Source organism: Artemia franciscana, chromosome 2, assembly GCF_032884065.1.
Source record: "Artemia franciscana chromosome 2, ASM3288406v1, whole genome shotgun sequence".
NCBI classification, from domain to species: Eukaryota; Metazoa; Arthropoda; class Branchiopoda; order Anostraca; family Artemiidae; genus Artemia; species Artemia franciscana.
In genome coordinates this window covers 50,020,625-50,047,715 of record NC_088864.1, presented here as the reverse complement: position 1 = coordinate 50,047,715, position 27,091 = coordinate 50,020,625, and the positions used below count along the sequence as shown (strand labels likewise).

At 35.0% G+C, this 27,091-nt stretch overlaps 1 protein-coding gene across 4 annotated transcripts in view; it reads right to left on the bottom strand.

Annotated features, from left to right (window-relative positions):
* Positions 1-27,091, bottom strand: part of LOC136043198 (lutropin-choriogonadotropic hormone receptor-like) — a 327,975-nt gene that overhangs the window by 77,588 nt on the left and 223,296 nt on the right. For all 4 annotated transcript variants that reach the window (XM_065728133.1, XM_065728150.1, XM_065728140.1 and 1 more), the window contains 3 exons: positions 17,540-17,683; positions 11,488-11,562; positions 1,946-2,184 (listed from right to left, as the gene is read on the bottom strand). In XM_065728133.1, the coding sequence (XP_065584205.1) occupies positions 1,946-2,184; positions 11,488-11,562; positions 17,540-17,683 (458 nt within the window). The remainder of the gene's footprint in view (positions 1-1,945; positions 2,185-11,487; positions 11,563-17,539; positions 17,684-27,091) is intronic.

Here is a 27,091-nt window from a genome sequence, read left to right as displayed (position 1 = left end):
GCTTCTATTTTTTTTCTTCCAGAAATAGAAATCATACCGTCTGCACTTCTTATGTCGCAACTAGTTTGACTGTCAATAAGTAGTATTACTGATTGTAATGGTTCATTTACATTGCCGGAATTTCATTAGCTATTTGAACTAAAAAGATGACTTTATTCAGCTGAGAATATCTTAATGATTAAAGAGTCACCTATTTTTAGCCTAGTTCTGCTTCGATTTTTTCCCCACAAATAGAAATGATACAGTTTGCTCTTCTTTTATCGCAACTAATATGACTGTCAAAGAAGAAGAGTACTTAAAAGAAGAGTATTAGCTAATTCGACCCTCACTTTAGCCCTTATGGCACGAAGAATACGTTAGAAGACAAAAGAAAGAAATTCAATCTGAAACAGCAAATCTAGGAAGAGTAGGTGGTGGGTTCGCTAACCTGAAAGCTGTTGAGCAATAGAGAGTCAAATGACAGCAATTTTTGTGGTATTCTTATAGCCTGGGTGAGCAGTATCATACAAGCTGGGGTAGACTTGAGCCAATGTTATAAGATCATAATGTTCTTGATGATCCATAGTCATGGTTTTATTCTTTTAAAAACTTTGCCAAGAATCCATCCAGCTTTGACCGAATGGTCGCGGAAAGCTAGAGAATTTTTTAAGCACGAAAACGGACGGAATATCCGCACGGATTGCTAAATCCAGACAAATCTACACAATGTGTAAATGTACTATCAGCTATTTTTCTCACTATTTTTATTTGATTTGGTTTCAAAACGACGAAAGATTCTTGTAAAAAGTAAATTTTCTTTTTAAAAATCTTAAGGAAAAATTAATTTTAGAGATAGCAATAAAAAGATTTATTGTTATCTTAGTTTACTTTCCGCAAGTAAAGGTTTTAGCTTCACGGTAAAAAAAAAATTGTTAACAATCTTAGAATTTTGCAGATGTCGAGATTCTTAATTTCCCTTGTTATTAACCGAATAGCAATCATCGTTTCCTAAACAGGCAAATTCGAGAACTAGGAATCTTTCGAAATAATAAATTTCGAACCTATTGCGTAAAATTCGAGCTTAAATAATATAAGATTCGAAATTATAAAGTTCGAACGTCTATAAATTTAAATACAGTTATTTTTATACAGTGAGCACGATCAAATATATTAGCAAGACTGAGAAAGCTCCGTAGAATTATTTTTTCATGAATATAAGGTTCATTTGAAACGCAGTAAAGAGAGGCTGAATTTGTAGAAATGATTTTAAAGAAAGCATAAATGTTAAAGAGTATGTGTAGAACTTCCTGTTGGGATTTTGAATTTTTGCCAACAAAAGAAGAAAACAACAAAGAGAGAAGGGGGAGGTGCCAAAATAACGAGGCAGCAGAAGTGAATTACCTACTATGTAGAGGCATAGATAAGACCTTTTACCAGCAATCATATTAATATTTAAAGTAAGATCCTACTATCATTAACTAAACTGAAATCTGCATATAAGCACATCAGGAGCTTATCGGTGCATAGCAGCAAACCTGAAATCTTTGCAGCAACAATTTTGCTAAAAAAAAAAAAAAAGGAATAACAAACGTCCTGAAATCCAGAAAATTGGTTTACGAGTTTTTTGTTTTTTTTTACATTGCGCTTTCCTTAGGAAAAGGGACAAGTTTAATCTCCCCCCCCAAAGTTTCACTGGATCTTAGACCGCTTCTTTTAACTAATTGGCCAATAAATCATTTAGAAGTTTCTTACGAGTCTTTCTGATTATCTATCTACAAAAAAGTTCCTTATACTTATAGAATTCGAGTAGAATCTATAAGAAAAACTTATTGTTTAGAGCTAGCTATCAATATCATGGAAGACAATTAAAGAGTTTGAATGACTTAGAAATCTAACTACATAGTAAAAATAAGAACATAAGGGTTGAAATCACTTAGAAATAGTGGGTCTCAAAGTTGAATTATACCTAAAAAGCTTGAAGCATTGAAATCTTCCATGTCCTCAGCCAAAAGAGGCCCCGGGTCTTCAACCTCGTTTAAATATTGACAGCAGTGGTAAGCATAAGAGGCAATAAGACTGCGAACTCGTGGTAGAGATTCTGGCCCAGGAAACATGTGTAATCTTGGATTATTGTATGCCTTCAGGTGTTCAACATTCTCTAGTCCAGCTGTTGGAAGAATATCGAAGCTGTTATCACCTACGTTCCTTAGAAAAAGGAAAAATGAGAAAAAAGAAATATTAATATCGTGTCATAGAACATAATCCCTGAAGAAAAAACTAACCCTCCCCAAATAAGGGAAGATTCAGAAACTCTCATACCCAGTACCACCAATTAGTCTTGCCCTAGCTTTGTCCTCCTGGTCTTTAAGGATTGCAATTCACCTCCTTGATTTTTTTTTCCTACCCTTAGATGTCTAAACGTAATTTTTTAATGTTTTTACTAAAAATACCCTTTTTGTTATTTTCATGGAGAAGAATAAAAAAAATTACCTACCCCTAAACTTTGAGAAATACATTCCCCTTCTATCATTCAGTGAATAGGTTCCACTTCTCATAGCTCACAAGATTCAGCCCTAAAAATGCACTACGTAGAAATTAGCCCTTGTTCTCAAAGACTTTTGTCTTAAGTGTCAAAAGTTAAAATCAAGTCCAGGACTAAAGCAGCTCGGGTTAGATCCAGACCCCGAAGAGGCGCAGAGAGGATTCTAGTTCTCAGTTCCCTACTGAGTTTGATTGGGGTTTAGTAACCTCTTCTGGTAGATATCAGGAATTTGGGAGCTTCCTCACGCATAAAGGCTGGATCAGATATGGTCAAATTCAAGACATCGCTTGGCCACCTTTCCCTCTATTTCTTGCATATTTAGTTGAGAGATGACATTTCATTCTCGTACCCTGCTATGAACCTCCACCCCAGGGTTGGACTAAATGTAGCGACATATCAAAAAGTACTGTGTGATTACCATATTTAGCGGAAAAAAATAGATTAACAAAAGAAATAGATTGGATATTAATTAACTAATAAATTCATTTGAAAATGGGATAACAAAAGAGCCAAAAAAGACGGTGCATAAACGAAAAAATAGAAGACAAAGACAAAAGAACGAACAATTACGCTAACAAACAGCGAGGATAGCATATACAGCCCGAGAAAAATTAAGAAGAAAGAATAAAAGATGTACATCAATCAAAATATGTAATCTCCATGCGTCCAAAAGATTACTGTTAAACAGAGTAAAAGAAATGAGAGTCCCCTGCCTTAAAGAATCACAACAGGAAAATTATGACCCGAGTATATGCTTCTTAGTAGTCTAATGATTACAGGCTTTACCCCCTCTTTTCCAGCTTAGTGCAAGATAGTGGCGTAAATCAGGGAATCGAAAGCGAGGTCTGGGATGTGTCATCCCAGGACCAACTGAGAACCATAAATATCGGCATGGATATATGTGTTTTAAAATGCTGGTAAAGCATCTCTGTGCCCACTATGGTGAAACTGTGGCGGGGAGGGACAAGACATTTTCCCTTTAACTCATAAGCTGTTTCTCCAAAAAACTTTGCACAACTTTACAGAAACAATAATGGGGTGGAAAGAAGCACAGTGGAATACAAATCTAGCCTTTTGGGGAGGGGAAAACATCTCCAGTTCAAAAGGTTGAAGGCGCGGCTCTTTGAACCAACGCCATCTGAATAGGAAAGGTCAAATACTATATCGAAGCATAACCATTGTTTTTAGATGCAGAATACCAACTACATCAATACCTTTCGACTTTTTTTGTCAGCTTCAGGCAGTGAAAGGATTTTCTAAGATAATAATTTTCATTATTCTATTCAATAACTTTTTTTTACCAATAAAACACATCGTAAAAGAAAATCAAAACAATCATCAAGTCCCAATTCAAGTTTAGTTTCTAGAATGGGATCTGATGCTGAGAATTTAAATTCAAATAGAGCAAACTACTCATCTTCGGGGATTTCTGCTGTAGAAGCAGGAGAAGAAGGCCGTATACAGGGAGGTGGGTGGTTAATGGGTTTGAACCCCACTCTGCAATTTCTGTCTGACTCGTAAAAAAGTAACACAAATGCAGATCAAGGCCGTTTCCAGGGAGGTTAGGGGGTTTGAACCCCTCCCTCTCCGATATGTTTGTCCAACTCGTAAAAACGTAACAAAATGGATATAAACAATTTTTGTATGGTCTTTTATTTTTCTTTGCGTAACCAACGACCCCCCCCCCCCTTACCCGAAAAAAATCCTGGATACGGTCCTGATGCAGATACAATAAAATTTGATGCATTTTGTGAAGTTTATTTTTGTAAAACATCCGCCAATAAAAATACCTCCCTCCCCCCTTCAAAAAAAAGAAAAAGAAAATCCTAGATACGCTCTCGGAGAAGAGGCAGCTTCTGTGAATGTCAGTTACCTTTCCAGAGAAATTCGAATCATACAACTCTTAAGGAGGTTTGGTCAAATAGATGCTCACGATGGAGAATGAGAAGGTGAGAGCAATACTGCTCCCTAAAAATATGGACAATGTTCATTACAACAGATTGTAAACACTCACATTTCTTCCACAGACTGACCCACTGCTTAGCAGAATAGCAAGGCTGAATAAGGATGGCATTTTCAGGTAAACCATGGACAAAACTCTGGCGTACTTTTTTATATGGAAGCACGCAAGAGGACGCGTAACTCTTGAACGAGTGAAAATTTTCGCGCTCTCGAAATTCGATTCCGATTCTCGTAAAGACCTATGTAAGGTGACCATGTGATATAAAATGCAAGTCTTTGGGAGGACATAAAAAGATATCAATAAAAGAAGTTGCTCTATCAAACAGTTCGTGGTAACGAACTGTTTGCCTTATTTTAGAAGATAGGGGGAAACACCCACTAAAAGTCATATAATCTTAACGAAAATAACACCATCAGATTCAGCGTATTAGAGAACCCTACTATAGAACCCTATTGTAAAATTTTGTATTTTTTGCCAGAAGACAGATCACGTTGTTTGTTTGTTTGTTTTTCCCCAAGGGTGATCGTATCGACCCAGTGGTCCTAGAATGTCGCGAGCGGGCTCATTCTAACGGAAATTAAAAGTTTTAGTGTTTTTTTAACTGACCAAAAATCGGAGGGCACCTAGGCCCCCTCCTACGCTCATTTTTTCCCAAAGTCACCGGATCAAAATTTTGAGATAACCATCCTGTTCAGCGTAGTCAAAAACTTAATAACTATTTCTTTGGGGACGACTTAATCCCCCACAGTTCCCGGGGAGGCTGCAAGTTACAAGCTTTGAACGTTCTTTACACATAGTAATGGTTATTATGAAGTGTAGACACATTTTCAGGGGACTTTTTCGCGTTGGGGTGGGGGTGGATCGGGGGAGGGGGTTACGTGGGAAGATCTTTTTATTGAGGAATTTATCATGAGGGAAGAGAATTTCTATGAAGGGGGCGCAGGATTTTCTAGTATTATTTAAAAAAAAACAATGAGAAAATAAATAATTTTTTTCAACTGGAAGTAATGAGAAACATTAAAACTTAAGACGAACATAAAATATTTCGTATATAAGGAGGTTTGTCTCCTCCACAATACCTTGCTCTTTACGCTAAAGTATTTTTAGTAATTTCAAATATTTATTCTACGGCCTTTGCGATTCAGGGGTCATTCTTAAGGATTTGGGACAAAATTCAAGCTTTAATGTAAAGAGCGAGGTATTAATGAGGGGGTGAAACACCTCATATACGTAATAAAAATACACAAATATAGAATTTCGTTACGTAAATTAATTCGTAAAATACGTATGTTTAAAACTAACAAAAACTTTCGTAAAAAAAATAAAAATCTAGTTGCACTTTTAAGTAACTAAAAACTGGAGGGCAACTAGGCCTCCTCCCCCACCCCATTTTTTATCAAAATCATCGAATCAAAAATACGAGAAAGCCATTTAGCAAAAAAAAAATTAATATGCAAATTTCGTTTTAATTATTCATGTGCGGTGAGCCAAAATCAAAACATGCATTAATTCAACAACGTTCAGAAATGAAATAAATAAAATGAAATGAAATAAAAGAACAAGTTTTTTTTAACTGCAAGTAAGGAGCGACATCAAAACTTTAAACAAAAAGAAATTATTCCGTATATTAAAGTGGCTGTCCCCTCCACAACGCCTGACTCTTTGCGCTAAAGTTTTTTTATTGTTTTAAAAAGTAGAGTTGTGAGAAAGAATCAAACTTTAGCGTAAAGAGCGAGGGGTTGAGGAGGGGACAACCCCCTTCATATATTGAATAATTTCTGTTCGTTTTAAGTTTTAAAGTCGCTTCTTACTTATAGTTAAAAAAAACTTGCTTCTTTATATAATCAATCGTGGACCGATCGCTTAAGAAGACATGGCGGTGCAGAGCAGTCGAAAATTCGCCAAAGCCATTACCACTTTGAAGTATGGAAGTTGATGTTTGATAAACAAGAGTGATCTACCGGCTTGAAAGGGGCAGAAGGGACAAATATATTTATTTTAGTGTAATAAGTCTATTCGGGAGGAGCAGAGTCGGGGGATCTGATACATATTAAAGTTTCGACCTGGAAGAAAGAGATATTAATTTAATGATTGATTTTGAATCAGTCTGGCTTCCACTAGTTACAGGTGCATGGAATTTTCTGTTTACTGTTTAAAAACTGCCCCTGTTTCCTGCTGGAATGAAAAGGTCTTCCATGATACCTTATGTTTTGCGCATTTACTTTCTATGCAATAGTGCATGTGCTTGCGCTAAAAAAAGAAGGAAAATGACCCATAGGACTTAGGCAGTGCATTTGTTCGTTTGATGATTCACCATATTATCAAAATAAAAATGCTTTGTAAGGTTAGTTCGAATTTTCTTTACATATTTAACTACCAAATAGTTTGCACATTAATTGCAGAAATTAATAGCTCGAATGATTGATATGATTTTTGGTGATTATAGGGGCAGGAACGTTCAATTTGAAGACTATCAGCTTTGAAGCTCCCAAAGAGTTCTATAGAAATTCGCAAAGGTTGGCAAGACATCAATACTTTCTCAGGGAAGAAACTTTTTATTTTACAGATGCTTACCATATTTTGTCACATTTTACAAGATATTCCAGTTTCTTTAAAAAATTTTGGTCTTCCAGCAAGTAGGGGTGAATGTCTGAAATTCTTCCTTTCCCTTCTATGGAAGGTCAAAGTGCTTTATTATAATCCTTTGGATGAAAGCTAAATTCCCGTGAAAGACATCATTCCAACACTTAAAGGGGTCTCTTAATTCATGAAAGGGTGAACAATTTTTACGACTGAGTGTTTTTGTTACTTTTAAAAGTAGAATCCCCTAGATATAGACTCGATGCGAGTCTGAAAAAAAACTAGTGGTGAACATTGTTTGTAACCTATTTAGATGGTAAAAGTGAATCAAAGTAGAATCAGAGACTGTTCAATGAATTAATGAAATGCTATTCTCATTTAGGTGTCATTTTCTTTCTTTTTTAATGTTTATCTCTTAGGATACGAGGAAGTACTAACATAGCCAAGAAATCATAAATAGTGTTCTCTAGAGATTTCTAGTCTTCTATTATTATGCTAATCCCTAAAGAAATAAAGAAAAGTCAGAATTTGTCCCTGAACAGCACTAGATGACCTTTATCGATTCTAAGCTCCCATAAATTGTCCATTGGGTTCTGTTTATTTTGGCAGGCCTAAGGACATATTGTTGATTGGAAGTTAGTTCTGATTCTGGATAAATAATTTATCAAGATGAATAGAATGAGGATCCCTAATCTAGGGAATGACCTCCATCAAGAAAAGAATGACAACAATAAGGGGACATGGTAATGGCCATATAGATAATTGATTGTTGATATTAAGTAACTATGTGGGATAAAAAAGGAAAGGACTTGTAATAGATAAATGCAGCGCTTTCGTTACAATGTTATACACTAGCAATAATGATGATAACCTTTACTGTTTCACTGTATAACATGACTGAAGGTTCTCTTGGGATAAAGCAGCGGTTGATATTAAAGCAATGTCTCTAACTCTAAAAAAGGTCTGAAAGGTTCGCTGATGGGATTTCGGGTCGCTACATATAGGGAAAGTAATGAAAGTTATTTTCCAGGATATAGGTGGGCTTTATAGTCAATGATCCCTTAGAAGCTCATACTAGGATATTCTCTTTGGAATCACTAACAGCAGTTTAATTTATTTAATTTCAGATCGTTTTTTAAATAATATCCACCACCCCCTTCATAGAAATGTCCCTTCCCCCATGAAAATATCCTCCATGGAAAGATCCTTCCAAATAATCAGCCCTCTGGCGATATCTTAGGACCACTGGATCGATACGATCAACCGTGAGAGAAACAAATAAAATCTTGATGAAACTTATATATTTGAAATCAGCATAAAAACCTGATTCTTTTAATGTATTTTTTGGTATCAAAAGTACATTTTTTTTTAGTTTCGGTTACTACTGATCCGGGTTGCTCCTTACTTACAGTTCGTTACCATGAACTGTTTGATACGACCCGAAATACCATTACTGATCCCTTATCAAAAGTAATCTGTCTTTTGTATCCTAAAAACTAAGCTTTTTCTACATTTAAGAAGAGACTTTTGCTGGTTAGCACACTGTTTTTCAAGTAAAGAAGTCTATAGATTGCCATCTGAGGAACCTCTACTAGGAGAATCTTTCGCTGTGCTGTCCGGAGCTTTTAATGCATTAAATATAAAAAAAAAAAGTTTTTTTCAACTGAAAGTAAGGAGCAACATTAAAACTTAAAACGAACAGAAATTATTACGAATATAATGGGGGTTACTCCTCCACAACACCTCATTCTTTACGCTAAATGTTTTTAGTACTTTAAAAAAAAGCTTCTTATTTTCTAAGTAAATGAACATAGTGTTTCAGGAGTCGCTCTTAAAAGATTGGGACAGAATTCAAACTTTAGCGTAAAGAGGTGTTGTGGAGGAGTAATCCCCTCATATACGTAGTCATTTCTGTTCGATTTAAGTTTTAATGTTGCTCCTTACTTTCAGTTGAAAAAAATAGTTTTTTTATTTAATTTCTGTTCGTTTTTTAAATAATACCAGGAAATCTGGCTACTACTCAACGGAATAATCCCTCCTCTCCAAGAATTTATTCGCAAAACGATCAGATCCTGGTTAAAATTTACCCGGGACAATTACCCTTAACATCTCTATGCGTAAAACTGAGACGGAAAAGAGAAAGCAATACATAAGAAGAATTTCGTATAGCAATTCTGACAAATTTCCCCAGTGTAAAATTTTCCCTGAAAAATTCACCCCTGGAAACTTCCCTCTCCATGAAAAAGTATCCCCGAGGAAAATCCCACCAGCAGAAATACCCCTCCCAGAAAATATGTGTTTACTTCCCAATAAAAAAATACTATAGGTAAACAATAGGCAAATTTTGTAAATTGATGGAACAAAACGGCTATCTCAAAATTTTGATTGAATGATTTGAGAAAAAGGGGCATGGGAGGGAACCTATTTGCCCTCCAATTTTTTTTGGTCACTTAAAAGGGGCACTAGAACTTTTAATTTCCGTTTGGGTGGGCCCTCTCAAGATATTCTAGGGCCATCGGGTGGATACGATCGCCCCTGGGAAAAACAAACAAAAAACAAACAAACAAATTAACCCGCCTCCGTGATCTTTATTCTGACAGAAAATTCAAAATTTCGCATTTTTTTCAGATATGTGCTTGAAATTTCTACTGTGGGATTATCTGATACACTGAATCTGATGGTACAATTTTCATTACAGTTCTGTGACTTTTAGGGGGCGTTTCCCCTCTTTTTCAAAAATCAGGCAATTTTTTTCAGAATCGTAACCTTTGATTGGTATGATTAAACTTATGGAGCTTTACATATTTGAAACCAAAATAAAACCCCGATTCTTTTGATATCTCTATTGGTATCAAAATTCTGTTTTTAGAGTTTCGGTTACTATTGAGGTGGGTCACTCCTTACTTACAGTTCATTACCACGAACTGTTTGATATTCCTGCCTAAAAGTTTTTTGAAAAAGATAGTCAGCGCGAACAAGATTATGACAAGTCCAGCCATTTGTTCATTACGGATTGTTCAGGCGAAGCTACCTATGCCCTTTCTTACTGTTTCCGGTATCATTCTCCTTTGGCGCTTTTTAAAAGCAAATATGAAGCGGCTTTTCTTTCGGGAAAAGTCAAACCTGGTGAACAAGAAGCTGTTCTCACTCGGCCAAGCTCGCCTAAATGACACACTTGCTGGCTTAACTTCCCAGTTGGTATATAATTATTTTTCTTACTAAGACGGCAAAGTATATAATTGAAAAATGCTGACAATGCTGCCGTGGCTTATGCTCCTATGCCTAAATTCACAAGATACATAGAGTAGATTATTGTTTTAGTTTAGTTTGGTTATATAGTTTTAGTAGTTAAACTAGTTCTACCGATAAATTAATATATCTTATCACATGGAGCTGTTACCCTGCATGTACAAAATTGGTGAATGACCAAAATAACTATTTTTTCTCCTTGGATTTAGTCAGCGTTGCCCCTCAACTTTTTCAGTTTTATGCAAGGTTTGTTGGTGACGGGTTATGTTAGGTTTTAAATCATTCCTGAGATTTAGAACCTAATTTAACCTACACTAACTTTAACTTTTCACCATCAAAGCTTGCATTAGACTGAAAAAGCTGATTCGTAAAGCTAATTGAATCAAAGCAGAGAAAAAGGAATTTCGCACATTCAGCGTTGAATGTCAACATTAACCAGATTTTGGACATTCACAGTAACAGAGCTACACCCAAGCTCTATGAACTCCGTAGGAAAACCTTTTTTTCTAAGCCATTAAGAACCAAGCAAATTCGTCTTAAAATAGTATGAATTATTTAATTACCGTTAATTTCGTCACAAACTTTACTATTTTATGCAGTGTTATGTTTTAAATAACTCTTTGAAACACATTTGTTTAAAAGCATACACAAACTTTCTTCGCCCAGAACATTCATGCCATTTCCTGGAATAAAAATCTTCACCTGTCAATGCAAACATAAATTTTTAGTACACCTAATATTTTGCACTGATACCCCCCAATATTATGTAGAGTATTATATCTAGTTCTATCTCCATCTAAGTTCTAGAAACACTTTTAAATAATGACTTTTATAAAGGAACCTGACCAGCAAAATTGACATGAATTCCACTTTCACCAGGATATCGTAAACCTTAAGAGGAATTTACGCTCACCGATTCTCCTTAATTTATCAATGACAAGTTCAACTTAGCATAGTAGCAGGCAACCATCAGCAGGAAGGGCCGAAAGTTTAATGTACTAGAAACACTTTATCATAAATACAACATTAAAATACAGTTTCATATCTCTGCTTCTGAGACTATTATTTTCAAGAAATGGGAATATTTATGTTGGTTCAAGATAACATGGGCAACCAGAACTATTAGTTACCATGAAAAATGGTGGGATTTATCTGTTGGCATTTAAATACTTACAGATCTGTGAGTGAGTTCCGGAATGGTATGAATGCTTCAGGATCGATATATGAGATTCGGTTGGATGACAGATCTCTGCAAAACATAAAGTTTAACTAGGTTTCTGCCATATAGTCATTGAAGTATCAGTAAACTCAAAAAAAAGAAAGAAAAAAAGGCGTACAAAAAGAACTTGAATTAGGAGAGTATATTTCTTTCAACGAATGTTATTTCTTTATTTATTGACAATAGAACTCACAGGTAATACATGGATGTAGCTGAAACTTTAGACGGATGTCATATTAATTTTCTTTGAGGAGGTCTGGTGTTTAGCGAAGCTGGTATTCAGGAAAAATACAATTATTATTACTACTGCTAACTACTCACGGCAGCATCAAGGCCCCTGAGGCCAAACACAACTTCCGACACTCCTCATCCGCCCCAATTTGTTCAAGACTTCCTTTTTCTTCCCCTCTCATGAAGTTCCTGTTTTATTCAAATCCTCCATCGTAACCTCTTCCTGCCCCAATTGGGGACGACCTGCTTTACCTTTAGCCCCAAATGGATGGCTAAAAAGCTCAATCTGTCATCTCTCACTCGTAAAATGCGTTCAAGACATCTCAGCATTTCTTTCATTGAAGTCCAAGAAAATAGAATTTAACAACAGTTTTTGCACAGATTGTCGTTTGACATACCATCTGTCAGACTGTTGCCTAAAACAGTCCCTAGACAATTCCTCCGAAAAACATTTCACGTTAAACAGATCTTCCTCAGCGTTTAACAGATCTTCCGGATTTAATCTTCCTCTGCGTTTCGAAGCAACCACGTTTTAGAACCATTTTAGACCACAGTCATTGTGGTATTCTAAAATCGGTTAGCAGACTCATCTTCCTGTCCTTCAAAATTTTTTCAAGTGTGACACTTCCTTTAATTTCTTTTTCAATTAATTGGAAATTTTTTCAATCTTTTTTAACTTTTTTGCACAGTATCGATAACACTTCCCAGCTAAGTGAGGATTCGGGAAAGATAAACATATTTCAAACTTTTAAAGAAAGCTTGGGGAAGGGATTTTTCCAATTTTCTATGACAATACAGAAAATAGATATTTGCAATATTTAGGAGAGGGGGTGAATTTTCATTTTTCTCTTAAAAAGGTATATTTTAAACATATCCCCACAAGACATTCCTCCCAACTGGAACCACTAATCCCCTTATGCTTACTTGTAGACTCAAATTAAACCGGCTCGAGTGGTGATGTAGAAAGTGTGAATTAAAAATGTGTTAACACATTTGAAAATTCTTTCAGAGAACAAACTTATAAAATATATTTACTGATTTGAGATGAAGAGAAACCATTACATTTACTTTTTTGTTTTTAGCTTAAATAGCTTTTTTTTTTGTTTGGTGTCCTTAGATACTAAACAAACAACATAAATGAATTATTTTTAACCTACAAATAAAATACACCAGGTATCGAGGTGAACAGAAAAATAAAATGTTAAATTATATAAAAGTAAAGACTAAACGAAACTAAGTAGGATGCAAAAAAAAGGATAATCGAGTCAAGAGCCAAAATATTAAGCGTTTAAAAAGTAATAAATAATCGGTGACAACAGTCAATAATCAGTGATATCATTACCTTAATTTAACAGTAAAATGTTCAACTTAGTATAGTAGCAGGCAACCGTGGATAAGAACGGCCAAAAGTTTAATGTACTGGATACACTTTATCATAAACACAACATTAAGATAGAATTTCATACGTGTGTTTTTTTTACTATCATTTCCAAGAAATAAAAATATTTATCTTGCTTAAGAATAACATGGGCGAGCAGAATTATTAGTTGATATGACAACCAGATAGCAATGAAAGCAGGGCCGTAGCCAGGATTTTGTTTCGAAGGAGATGCAAATAACTTTAAAAAACGCACGAAAAATCTGTTTATATGCATTTTGTTTGGTTTTTATGAGTCTGAAATTTTATTCTTGGGAGGGGGAGGGTGGTCAAACCCTTTCCTACAAATTAGCTGCCATTATAAAATTATCTCATATTGGAAATGTTATTGGAAGAAATGTTATTGGAAGAATGGCCTGATGCCAATTGTTCAAAATTGCAAAACTATTCATAATGAGTAAGTATTATGACTATAATTATTATGATCTATATAATTATGATATTATATAATTATATAATATCATATAATATTATTATATAATATTATCATATAATATTATATATGATATTATATAATTATGAGTATAATAAGTATTATGAGTAAGTATAATGAGTAACTATTTATAACTGGAGTTCACAATTCAAATAGAAAAAATGAAATCTTATGAAACAGATCTGCAAAACCAAGATTGTTTAAAATGTCACGGTTTGGCTGAATTTCATTCGACATGATAGTCAACCAAACTTGGCTCAGCTTTTCCAGTCCAGTGCCCGAGATCTTTTTCTAATTTGTAACTCCAATATCTTTAGATCCAATTAGACTGACAGCTGAGATGATCTGTTAATTACTGTGCTTGAATTTAATGAAATCGCTTGTTTATCGAAGAGGAATCTAAGTTATTATTAAAGGAAATGTGAAGTGACTTGTCTTGAAACAGCTAGGAGACGTTTTCCGAAAAATAAAAGCAATCAAAAGAATATGTTAACTAAACTTTTGAAATTGAACCTAAAAATTCGGGTATTAAACCTGGTTATTATATAAAAAAAGATAAGCAGAAACTGCATTGAAATATTGGAAAATTTGGGCGAAGAGCATAAAAATCAACGAAAAATTCCAGCCAGGGAGAGAGAAATTAAAAAAAAAAATGAGGAGGTAAAATAAAGCAAGGAACATAGCTTTGCAAGGAAGTCGCATGTTTCCAGACATTATAACTTTTAACTTTTTTGTGTTTTATTTTCTAGGACGAAGGTTGAGGTGGCTGACCATACACATCAGGGGTAGCCCTGCTAGGCAATCTTAGAAGATAATAACTTGCTTTGGGGAAAGGTAGGCAAATTGATATTTGAATTGCGAAAACACTCAAGTGCTATTTAACAAATTGATCAATTTCCTTATTAGTTCAAATTTTTATATCGGATACAGCAATAACTAATACCTAGCTAAAAAAAAAAAACAATAGGGTGGGCTCTTTTATGAAACTTAACGCATGAAAAGATCTGAAAAAGACTGCTCAATATTCTAGCTTGTCAAATTTTTTCAATTTCTCCATGACACTTTCGGCAAATCTTAAAGGGAATTCTCCCTGAGGTAGGATATTGATTATACATTTAAAAAAACTTATTTTCTTGATGTACCACACGTGGTAGTTTTTACTGCTTTAACTTGCCTTTATAATACAATTGTCTTCCCCCATTTTTTGTATTTGAGTCCTCTTTGCAGCATTTTTTTTTCCGGAGTGCGATAAACGTAAACTTGAATCTCTTTTCTTTAAGCAGGCTAAATTTTTGGTTCGTCTCCCTTTTTGGTCCCAAAATTCTTTTCTTATTATAAATTATAACATTACAGACCCAACTTTAGCCATCCTTAATCAGATATCAAAGTTTAATTATAATATTAAAAGCCATCCCTGGTTTGAAATCCTCCGTCAGTAGAACTCAATCTGTTTGTGTTTTCGCCATGGTTTAACCAGTCTTTTCGTGCTAGTGAGTATTAATTACGAATACATTGTGAAGGCCTACTCTTTTATTTCTTGTATTTTTATATGCCCCGTCTTCTGTTTGCTTTGGACGGGTAATAAAATAATATTATATTATTATTATTATATTAGAATTATTGATAATGTATAAAACAAAGGTCTATTAATAAGTATTGATTCTCAGCAGACCTGAGCAATGCTCAGAATTTTCAAACAGCTGTAACAGCAGCATATGCTGTATAATGTTTCTGGGGTGTAACGTTAGTTCATAGCATTGCGAACACGCTCATTCACAAGCATAAGGCAAATACCGGTCGCAAGGTGTCGCAAGTGAATAATTATCTACTAACCAAAATTACTATTACCTACTTACTTAGTGATATTTTCACTGGCAAAGTTTCCCCTATGCCGGCTTAATGCATCTCTCTCATTTCGCTCGGGCCTTCAGCCCTTGAATATGTTCCTCTAGGATTGACGTTATATGCTTAAAAAAAGACGAACCTAGCAAATTATATAGAAGGATGAAAATGACCACATATCAAAAGATATGTATCAGACCAGCCCCCTCGACCCCCGCTTAAGTTAATGAAATGTAATTTGTCCCTTACTTAAAATACAGAGAGGCCAAAATATACATAAAATATTGATTTTAATTTATGACTAGATTTTCAGTTTCTGGTGAGAAATAACCTGTTGTTCATTTTTTGTTTCGACCACTCGATGTGACGAAAAAAAGCACTTTGTTGATCTGTATATCCAAACTTTATTTATTCATAATATACTAGTTGAATGAAAATCAGTCAATAAAATAAGTTTCCCTCAATCTTCCTTCTTGTCTTTCCCTTCGTAGCTCTCTCTCCCTAAGAAAACCCCTCCTTTTCTTTTCCTCTGTATAACTCTCTCCTTAAGAAAATCCCTCGTTTTCTTTTGCTCCGGTTCTCTCTCCCTAAAAAGATGTCCAGGTCATGAGTTTTCTTAAAATTTCTTTGTGTGACCCAAAGTAAAAACAAATTAACCATGGTTTTGCTAGTAGCTGTAATCAAACAGTTCGTGCGAACGAGCTGTACGTAAGGAGCGAACAAACGGAATTTTGATACCAATAGATATATCAAAGGAATCGGCTTATTACGCTGATTTTAAATATATAAGTTTCATTAGGTTTAGTCTCACCCATTAAAGATATTATAATCTAAAAGTATTAGAATCCGAATAAAGATCACACCGTCAGATCCAGTGCATCAGGAAACTCCACTGTAGTGGTTTCAAGTTCCTATCTGGAAAAATATGCAATTTTGTATTTTTTGCCCGAAGAGAGATCACTGATACGTGTTTACTTGTTTGCTTTTCGTTTTTTTTTTCCAGGGGTGATCGTATCGAACCATTGGTCCTAGAATATCGTGAGAGGGCTCATTCAAATGGAAACAAAAAGGGCCCTTTTGAAGTGACCAAAAAGATTGGGGGGCAACCTGGCCTCCTCCTTCATCCCTTGTTTTCGCAAAGTTGCCCGATCAAAACTTTGAGATAGGTTTTTTTCTCATCATAGTTGAAAGCCCCAATAACCGTGCCTTTGAATATAACATAACCCCCTCACTGCGCAGCCTCAAGGGAAAGGTCTTTTAAGTCATATAATGTGCCCATTTTTACATGTTGAATTTGCTATTGTGAAGTATGTATACATTTTGATGAGGGAGATGTTTTTGCTGAGGGTTTTTCCACGGGGGAATTTTCTATGGGGAGGGAACTTTCCAGGTGGTGAACTTGTCAGGGGAAAGTATACACTGGTGGAATTTGCAAGAATTCCTGTACAAAATTCTTTTTAAATGCCTTGCTTTCTCTTTTCCGTCTAAATTTTACTCGTGGAGTGGTTAAGGGTAATTATCTGGGGTAAATCTTCATCCGGAATGAATTGTCAAGAAGATATTTCCATGGGGAGGCGGATTTCTCCGTTGAGGCGGGGCCAAATTCTCTGGTATTATTTAAAAACGATCAGAAATAAATTAAAATAACAAGTTTTTTCAACTGAAAGTAAGAAGCAACATTAAAAGTTAAAACGAATAGAAATTATTATATGTATGAAGGGGATTACCCCCTCCTTAACACCTTGCTCCTTACACTAAAGTTTGGATTTTGTCCAAATTTTGTAAGAACGACTCTTGAAACACAAGGGTCGTTTAATTAGAACAATAGGAAGCTTTTTAAAAATACTAAAAGCTTTAGCATAAAGAGCCAGGTAGCGAGGGGGAGGCAATACTTTTCATACACGTAATAATTTCTGTTCGTTTTAAGTTTTAATGTTGCGCCTTAATTTCAGTTGAAAAAAACATTGTTTTCTTAGAATTTAATCAAGCAAAAGAACAAACTAAATTCCATAATAACTGAAAATTAAAAACACATTTTAAAATAATTAAAAACAAGAGCTTACAAAGTTTTAAGGTTATCTAGTCCAACAAAGGAGTTAGCACCAATCTTATGTATATGATTGTTGTGGAGCAGCAGATCTTGTAAGTCACTCTGATTCTTAAAATGGAGGTTGCTCACGTCCGCTATTCTGTTTCCACTTAGATCTCTGAAAGAAAAGAACAATTTTTAAAACCTACAACATATGGAATATCTGCAAACAAAAGGTGTGAGGTGTTAAGAATATATATAAAAAAACGTATTACAGCATGAAAATTGAGAGTTGTAGACAAGAGAAAGTCTCTAGAAGAATGTCAGGAGTAAAGTTATTAAATTCAATTGAAATCAATGCCAAATCGATGAATTGCAAAAAAAAATCGTTTCTTTGAAGCTATTAAATAAAAAAAACAAGTTTTTTCAACTGAAAGTAAGGAGCGATATTAAAACTTAAAACGGACAGAAATTACTTCGTATATGAAAGGGGCTGCTCCCTCCTCGACGTCCCACTCTTTCCGCTAAAGTTTGACTCTTTCTCTCAACTCTTCTTTTTAAAACAGTAAAAAACTTTAGCGTAAAGAGCGGGGCGTTGATGAGGAAGCAGCCCCTTTCATATACGAAATAATTTCTGTTCGTTTTAAGTTTTAATGTCGCTCCTTACTTTCAGTTGAAAAAACTTGTTTTTTATTTAATTTCTGAACGTTTTTGAATCAATGCATGTTTTGATTTTGGCTCTCCGCAGAGAAATAATTAAAACGAAATTTGCATTTTTTTTTTTTTTTTTTTTTTTGGCTAAATGGCTTTCTCGTAATTTTGATCGAATGATTTTGAGAAAAAAAAAGAGCGGGGGAGGAAGCCTAGTTGCCCTCCAATTTTTTGGTTAATAAAAAAGGCAACTAGAATTAATTTTTTACGAATCTTTTTATTAGTAAAAGATATACGTAACTTATAAACTAGCTTACGTAAAGAATTTTTTATTCTCATGTTTTTATTACACATATGAGAGGGTTCGCCCCCTCATCAGTACCTCTCTCTTTACACTAAATCTTAAATTTTGGCCCGATTCATTAAGAATAACCCCTGAATCACAAAAGCCGTAGAATAAATAGTTGACATTACTAAGAATACTTTAGCGTAAAGAGCGAGGTATTAGGAGGAGGTGAGCCCCTCATATGGGTAATAATTTCTGTTCGTTTTAAGTTTTAATGCTGCTCCTTACTTCCAGCTGAAAAAAACTTTTTCATATTTATTTTTTCATTGTTTTTTTTTTTAAATAATGCTAGTAAATCCTGCGCTCCCTTCATGGAAATTTTCTTCCCCCATGACAAATTCCTCGATGGAAAGTTCCCCCAGTATATCAACCTCTTTTCAACCCCTCCCCCCAACCAAAAAATCCTCCTGAAAACACCTGTACACTTCCCAATAACCATTACTATATGCAAGCACTGGTCAAAGTTTGTAGCTTGTAACCCCTCCCACGGGGACTGTGGAGGAGTAAGTCGTCCCCACAGACATAGTTATAAGGTTTTTCGACTACGCTGAATAAAATGGCTATCTCAGAATTTTGATCCGTTTACTTTGGGATAATAATTAGCGTGGGAGGGGGCCTAGGTGCCCTCCAATTTTTTTGGTCACTTAAAAAGGACACCAGAACTTTTCATTTCCGTTAGAATGAGCCCTCTCGCAACATTCTAGGACAACTGGGTCGATACGATCACCCCTGGAAAAAAAAGAAAAAAAAAAAAAAAAAAACAAACACGCATCCGTGATCTGCCTTCTGGCCAAAAATACAAAATTCCACATTTTTGTAGATAGGAGCTTGAAACTTTTACAGAAGGGTTCTCTGATACGCTGAATCTGATGGTGTAATTTTTGTTAAGATTTTATGACTTTTAGGGGGTGTTTCCCCCTATTTTCTAAAATAACACAAATTTTCTCAGGCTCGTAACTTTTGGTGCATAAGACTAAACTTGATGAAACTTATATATTTAAAATCAGCATTAAAATGTGATTTTTTTGATGTAGCTATTGGTATCAAAATTCCATTTTTTAGAGTTTTCGTTTCTATTGAGCCGGGTCGCTCCTTACTACAGTTCGTTACCACGAACTGTTTGATCTTACAAAATGATATTTGTTTAACAGCTGTGAGTGAATGGGCTATTGTCATTTAAGTGAATAGACTATATACTCAGTGGCGTAGCTAAAGGGGAGGAGGGCACTTCTGTTGTCTCCACCAATCTGATATTTTCTTATCAATACTATTGTGATATTGGTGGTGTAGGGAGGGGGCACAAAAACTAAGATTATCCACAGGCGCTCAAAATCTTAGCCACGCCTCTGTATAAATTGTCAGCATGATTCTACAGTAAAACGAAACTGTATTTAACCTTACCTTAGCGATGGATTTTCAGATTTTCCAATGTTTTATGCGATAATTTCAACTGGAACTGTGGTTCATTGTCCTCAGGCTCGTTTAAATTATTTACGGAAGCAGAAGAACCACAAGGTGAGTGACAGTGTTGAAATTATCGCTTAAAATTCCCTCTACAAGCCTGAAAATCCAGAACTATGGTAAGCCCCAATTTTTTTTTCAGTATAGGAAGTGGGTGCTTGAGCATCGACAGGAAATATTCCCAAGAGGGAGAAAGGGGCAAGTACTAACAGGAGTTTTAGTTTTACCAGGACTTAAAAAGAGTAATACCTCATTATCCTCTTTGGATGTATTTATAATTGTCTTCCCATGGGCGGGGGTATCATCCCCGTAACCACTCCCTGGACGCATCCCATGACCGAATGTGGGGTGAAATAATTGGCAAAATAGATCATATCCTAGAGCAGAAGCTGACAAAGCTTAAAGGAAATGCTTTAAGAAAATGGCAAAACTAAACTATTTACATAGACTTTTTTAGTTGCGACGGTTTCAGCACACGAATTGGAAGGGACGAAAAGCAAAAGAAACTAAAGCTAGTATGACACGACCTGGCGTAGATACCGAAATTATGTTTGAGTGGTGGCACCAATGAAGCTTGGGTTCCTTCGTCAATGTTTTTCACCCATCTTCCTCTATAATTAGGGCAACTGAAAGCTTCCTAAGCCGAGCACGTGCCTATTTACCAAAGATCCCTGCACAATACCAAATGTGCAAATAATCGTAACTGACGATTATTTCAAGTATAGCAGCTAATGGAAAAAAAGCCTTTTTTCATGTACGGAATAATTTCTGTTCGTTTTAATTGTTAATGTAGCTCCTTACTTTCAGTTAAAAAATTTGTTTTTTGTTTAATTTCTGAGCGTTTTTCAACTAATGCAGGTTCGAATTTGGCTCACTGTAAATGAAAAATTAAAATAAAATTTACATATTAATTTTGGCAGTTTTATTCCATATATGAAGGGTTGACCCCTCCTCAATGCCTTGCTCCTTACCCTAATGGTGTGAGCACTTTTAAAAAAGCTTCCTATTCTAATTAAACGGCCCCCGTGTCTCAATAGACGCTCTAAAAAATTAGGACAAACAGTCAAACTTTAGCGTAAAGAGGAAGGTAATGAGGTGGGGGCAAACCTTCATATATGGAATAATTTTTATCGTTTTTGAAATAATACCACTAAATCTGGAAATGTCCCCTTCCGTGAAAATTATTCCCCGGAAATCAAAACACGTGAAAAAAAGCCCCTGGATAATTACCCTGGAATATCTCCACAGGAAAAATTTGGCAAAGAGAATATAAGAATTAAAAAAATTTCGTATACTAATTCTATAAAATCTCCCAGTGTAATATATCCCTTGGAATATTCACCCCTCAGAAATTTCCCCAAAAAACATTGTCTGTTTACTTACCAATAAAAAATAGTATACGTAAACAATGGGCGGATTTCATAATTGCAGGCCTCTTCCCACGGACTATGGGGGTCATTTGACACGTAAAGACATAATTATTTGATATTTCGAAACTATACTGAACAAAATAACTATCTCAAATTTTGATCAGATAGTTTTGGGGGAAATGGGCGTGGGAGAGGGCCCAGTTGCCATCAAATCTTTTTGGTCACTTAAAAAGGGCACCAGAATGTCTAATTTCCGTCCAAATGCACTGTATCCTGACCGTCTAGGACCATTATTTCGATACAATCACCCCTGGAGAAAAAAAAAATAATAAACACGCATCCGTGATCTGCCCTCTGACAAAAATAGCGAAATTCCACATTTTTGTTGATAGGAGGTTGAAACTTCTACAGTAGGGTTCTCTGGTATTTCATTGAGATTGCTTTATTTTTAGGGGTGTTTCCCCCAAAAATCAGACAAATTTTCTCAGGCTCGTAACTTTTGATGGGTAAAATTAAACTTGATAAATCTCATATATTTGGAATCAGCATAATAAGCTGATTCTTTTCATGTATCGATTAATATTAAAATTCCGTTTTTCAGAGCTTTGGTTACTATTGAGCCGAGTCGTTCCTCATTTACAGTTCGTTACCACGAACTGATTAAAACAGTACAAGTCAGTTAAGTGTCTGTATATTAATAACATCATTAAATTCAGCAAAAACGCCAAAGCATTGCATTGTAAGGAGTCACCCCTTTACACAAGACCTAATATATTATTAGGTTTGAAAGTGATACGGAAGAAGGAGAAGATATCTGTGACAAAAATTTGCTTCTTAAGAGATATTTCAAGCTTTATAACTTTATACCTACTATAATGACACTTCCTTAAAGCATAATTTTTCATTTACACTCTTGAAAAATGAAATCTTTGCTTTTCAAATGACTAAGTCAATATTCCGTCATTTTTCCAGGAAAGGAAAAACGTGGTGAAATATTTAAACCCATCCATCATTGTGCTTTCCTTGCCTGTTTCCGGTTTTCCCTCTTGGCAACTTTAGATAAGACAGATCTTTGAATCACCTCATTTCAAAGATTTCCCGGTGGAAAATTTGTCTTTCTAATTCATTTGTAGAATAATCAAGATACAATTGTGAGTATAAAAAAGACAGAAAGCTCTCATACCTGTATAATAGTTTGTAAAATGTAGATTATGAAAATTGTAGCAACACTGAGACACCTTGTATACTTAAGCATACAAAAAAAAAGGAAAAATCAAAATAGAAAATAAAATGAGGCTGTAGCTAAAGAAACCTAGGCTGTGTGACTTCCTCAAAGAGACATTGTTCTGTAATTTGTTTCTTTTTATTTTAAGGTTTCCGAACGTTTCACGGCAAATTCACGAATCTCCTGTCGCACTTCCTTCAGTGTTTTTAAAGTTGCACCATGTCTTTCTTTATTACGAATGGGAGGAGGTGGTGGGGTGTCAGCAAACACCCTATTTTCAGTTAGTGCAGGCTCTGAGCCAGACTTCAGGAAAATGTAGGACTTTTGAAAGCATTCCCCCTAGCCCTAATCTGAGTTTTTAGTCCATTTATGAAAGATTCGTTCATGTGGCTAACAAAATTAAAAATGAAGGAAAAAATGCTCTTTTACATATTTACATTACTTTTCCGTCATTCAGACACACTCACAAAAGTTAGTTAGGAGGTGGAAAATTTGAAAGTGAAAAATACAAAAAATAACGTATAAATAACGTATATTGGCTTGATCCATTGTGACACATTCGGTTCCTAAAGTATTTCAATTTTTTCCGTAAGTAAGTTATGTTTTCTTTTCTCACTTGCAGAAGTATTCGGAAATTGGGGTTTTATATAACTTTAGCAGTTATATCTTGAATGTCCGATATTCATTATTTTACAAATAACTGCTTTCAGAAGTTCAACATATTTTTTACTTTTTCTACTCTCTTTCGAAAAACATTTTGGAGAGAATGTCGGCTTTTGAAATATTATAGTTGACCTGACGCCTATTTTCGTCTAAACACTCCTGGCAACATGAAAAAATCAAGTCGCACATTCAATGATATATTTCTTTTGGTGCTTGTGTGCATTTCTGGTCGACGCTCACTCTTATCGTTTTCAGACCTTTTCAGATTTTCTAAGACACACCATCTTTGTCTTTTAAAAGTATGTGCAAAAAAGTTGTAAAGGTGTGAGTGGCGTGCGTAAATACACCACAGTAAACATGCAGATCCTGCCATCTTACGGTGCAAAAAATATTTTGGCCCGAAGAGGTCAAAAACGATATAGAGCGAAAGTTTTGGGTAGTTAAGCAGGGCTACATTCTATCCCAATTTTACAGATCGCTTTGACGGGCTTTGTCCTAAGGAGCACAGCAGAGGCGACAGAAGAACACAGAATCGACCGGGAAATTAAAACTCTTCTAGACTTAGATTATGCTGATGTTTTGAACATCCTAGGTGAAAACTTTACCAAACAGAATGACTTTTGGCAGGTTTCAAGAGTTCAAAAATGTGGTTCAATCCCATTTTCTAGGGCCATGATGAGAGAAAGGTTGAGATCACTAGAACACTTTTTGGGGATGAGGGATAAGAGATTGCCAAATATCGGTGCCAGTTCTTCCCCAAGTATGAGTGGGAGGATGTATTAAGGAAAGGTTTAAGTTAAATGGGGACTTCTTGGAAGGTGTAAAGAGGGGCTATGACTATAATGGGATTAGAATCTCTCAAATGAAGCAAAGGCACTCAGCCAGTAAAATAGGAGTTTCTTTGTCCAAGAACAGGCGAAGGCAGCACTTTAGAAAATTGTTGAAATAAATAACTTAAAATTACAAAAGGATTTGATGACACTTTTAACGGTTGGATTGAAAAATGAAACAAAAGTATTTCTAACTTTCAAATTTATCACAAAGTGCTTCTCATCTTTTTCAAGCTTCTAAATCTAGTAAACAAAAAAGAGCATTACAAGAAAATTACAATTTTCAGAAAAAAGTGATCATATAAAATATCATAGAGAATATATATATATATATAGATATATAAATATATATATATATATATATATATATATATATATATATATATATATATATATATATATATATATATATATATATATATAGCAAATACAAAATATTCGCAAAATCTACTCTCAGTATCAAAAGCTGTGTTTGCACCACAATTTACTTTCCAGCCAAGTTCACAAAAAAAAAAAAACAAAAAAAAAAAAAAACACCTGAGAGTTTGGCAGAAAGCCAATTTTAAAAAATCTTCAAATAGGCATAACTCAAAGGAATTGTTGATGAAATTAGGTCATTACCTTGTGTTTAAAATGAGGGAGGAAATGTAGAAGAAAAAAGTCACCTGAGTATTACCGATTTATTTACGACGTATATAGAATACCACTATTTTTTAATCGGTGATAATCCTCACCAAAATTATATTAGACAAAAAAAATATGAGGAATAAACATCTACAGAAGTTCTTTAAGATTTATGGCAATAGACATAAAACAAGATTTTATCAGGGTCGACATAAACATATTCCCCAACTACTTAAGTACCAGTCATTTGCTGGATTCCTTTCCTAACTTTTTAGATTTTTATAGAGTAATATTAGTTATTGGGACTCTAGGCTCCATAAGCGAAAATACTACCTTAAGAAAGCTATTTGTAGTAAAGAAAACTTGTTATAGGAAATACGCGATAAATCTGAGTCGGAATCCATATCTGCTCGTCCACCAGCTCGGTGCCTTTAAGGCTATTGTTTGGAAGTAGATTAAATGGGAGGTGCATTGAACAGAACGCAATCGATGAGCCAAAAATAATACAAGAGAGGGGATACCAAACTCTCAGCTGCCATTTTTGACATCTAATGGTTTATAAGTGGCCGCAGAATTCCTGTGTCGGTTTAAAATCACTTTTCTGTGAAGGCAGCGTGGCGGCAGTGTGCATCTAGCCCTTTGACGATAAATCAGATCAATCCATTTTTTTTAAGAAATCACTCAGTGATAATTTATTGTGCTTCTGGCATTGTGCCAGAAACGTAATCAGTAAATCCATGCCTGTGTGCACCCAAATGACGGGAAATTTGAAATCTTAATGTAGTGCCACCTCTTTTTTTATTCACAAAGTTTTCTTTAATAAGACAGTAAAAACAATCAAACAGTTCGTGGTAACGAACTGTAGTAAGGAGCGACCCGGCTAAATAGTAACCAAAACTCTAAAAAATGAAACTTTGATATCAATAGCTACATCAAAAGAATCGCATTTTAATGCTGATTTTAAATATATAAGTTTCATCAAGTTTAGTCTTACCCATCAAAAGTTACGAGCCTGAGAAAATTTGCCTTATTTAAGAAAATAGGGAGAAACACCCCCTAAAAGTCGTAGAATCTTAACGAAAATGACACCATCAGATTCAGCGTATCAGAGAACCCTACTGTAGAAGTTTCAAGCTCCTATCTACAAAAATGTGGAATTTTGTATTTTTTGCCAGAAGACAAATCACGGGTGCGTGTTTATTTATTTTTTTTTTTTTCTCTTTTTCCTTTTTCCCATGGGTCATCGTATTGACCAAATGGTCCTAGAATGTCGCAAGAGGGCTCATTCTAACGGAAATGAAAAGTTCTAGTGCCCTTTTTAAGTGACCAAAAAATTGGAGGGCATCTAGGCCCCCTCCCACGCTCAAATTTTTCCCAAAGTCAACGGATCAAAATTTTGAGATAGCTCTTTTGTTCAACATAGTCGAAAACCATAATAACTATGTCTTTGGGGATGACTTACTCCCCCAAATTCCTGGGGGAGAGGTTGCAAGTTACAAACTTTGACCAGTGTTTACATATAGTAATGGTTATTGGGAAGTGTACAGAGGTTTTCAGGGGGATTTTATTTTGTTTGGCGGTGGGGCTGAGGGGAGGGGGCTATGTTGGAGGATCTTTCCTTGGAGGAATCTGTCATGGGGGAAGAAAAATTCAATGAAAAGGGCCAGGATTTTCTAGCATTACTATAAGAAAACAATGAAAAATAAACATGAAAACATTTTTTCAAATGAAAGGAAGGAGTAGCATTTAAACTTTAAACAAACAGAGATTATTACGCATATGAGGGGTTCTAAAAATACTTTAGCATAAAGAGCGAGGTATTTAGGAGAGATATATACCTCGCTCTTTATGCTAAAGTATTTTTAGTAATTTCAACTATTTATTCTACGGCCTTTCTGAATCAGGGGTCATTGTTAAAGAATTGGGACAAAACTTACGATTTAGTCCAAAGAGCGAGGTATTAACGAGGGTACAAACCCTCTCGTATACAAAATAAAAATATAAGATTATGAAAGTTTGTTACGTAAGTTAATTATTAAGTTACGTATAATTTTTACTAATAAAAACGTTCGTTAAAAATTAAAAGTTCTAGTTGCCTTTTCAAGTAACCGAAAAATTGGAGGGCAACTAGGCCTCCTTCTCCACCCCTTATTTCTCAAAATCGTCTGATCAAAACTAAGAGAAAGCCATTTAGCCAAAAAAAGAATTAATATACAAATTTCATTTTAATAATTTATGTGCGGAGAGCCAAAACCAAACATGCATTAATTCAAAAACGTTCAGAAATTAAATAAAAAAAACTAATTTTTTTTAGCTGAAAGTAAGGAGCGACATTAAAACTTAAAACGAACAGAAATTACTCCGTATATGAAATGGGTTGTCCCCTCCGCAATCCCTCGCTCTTTACGCTAAAGTT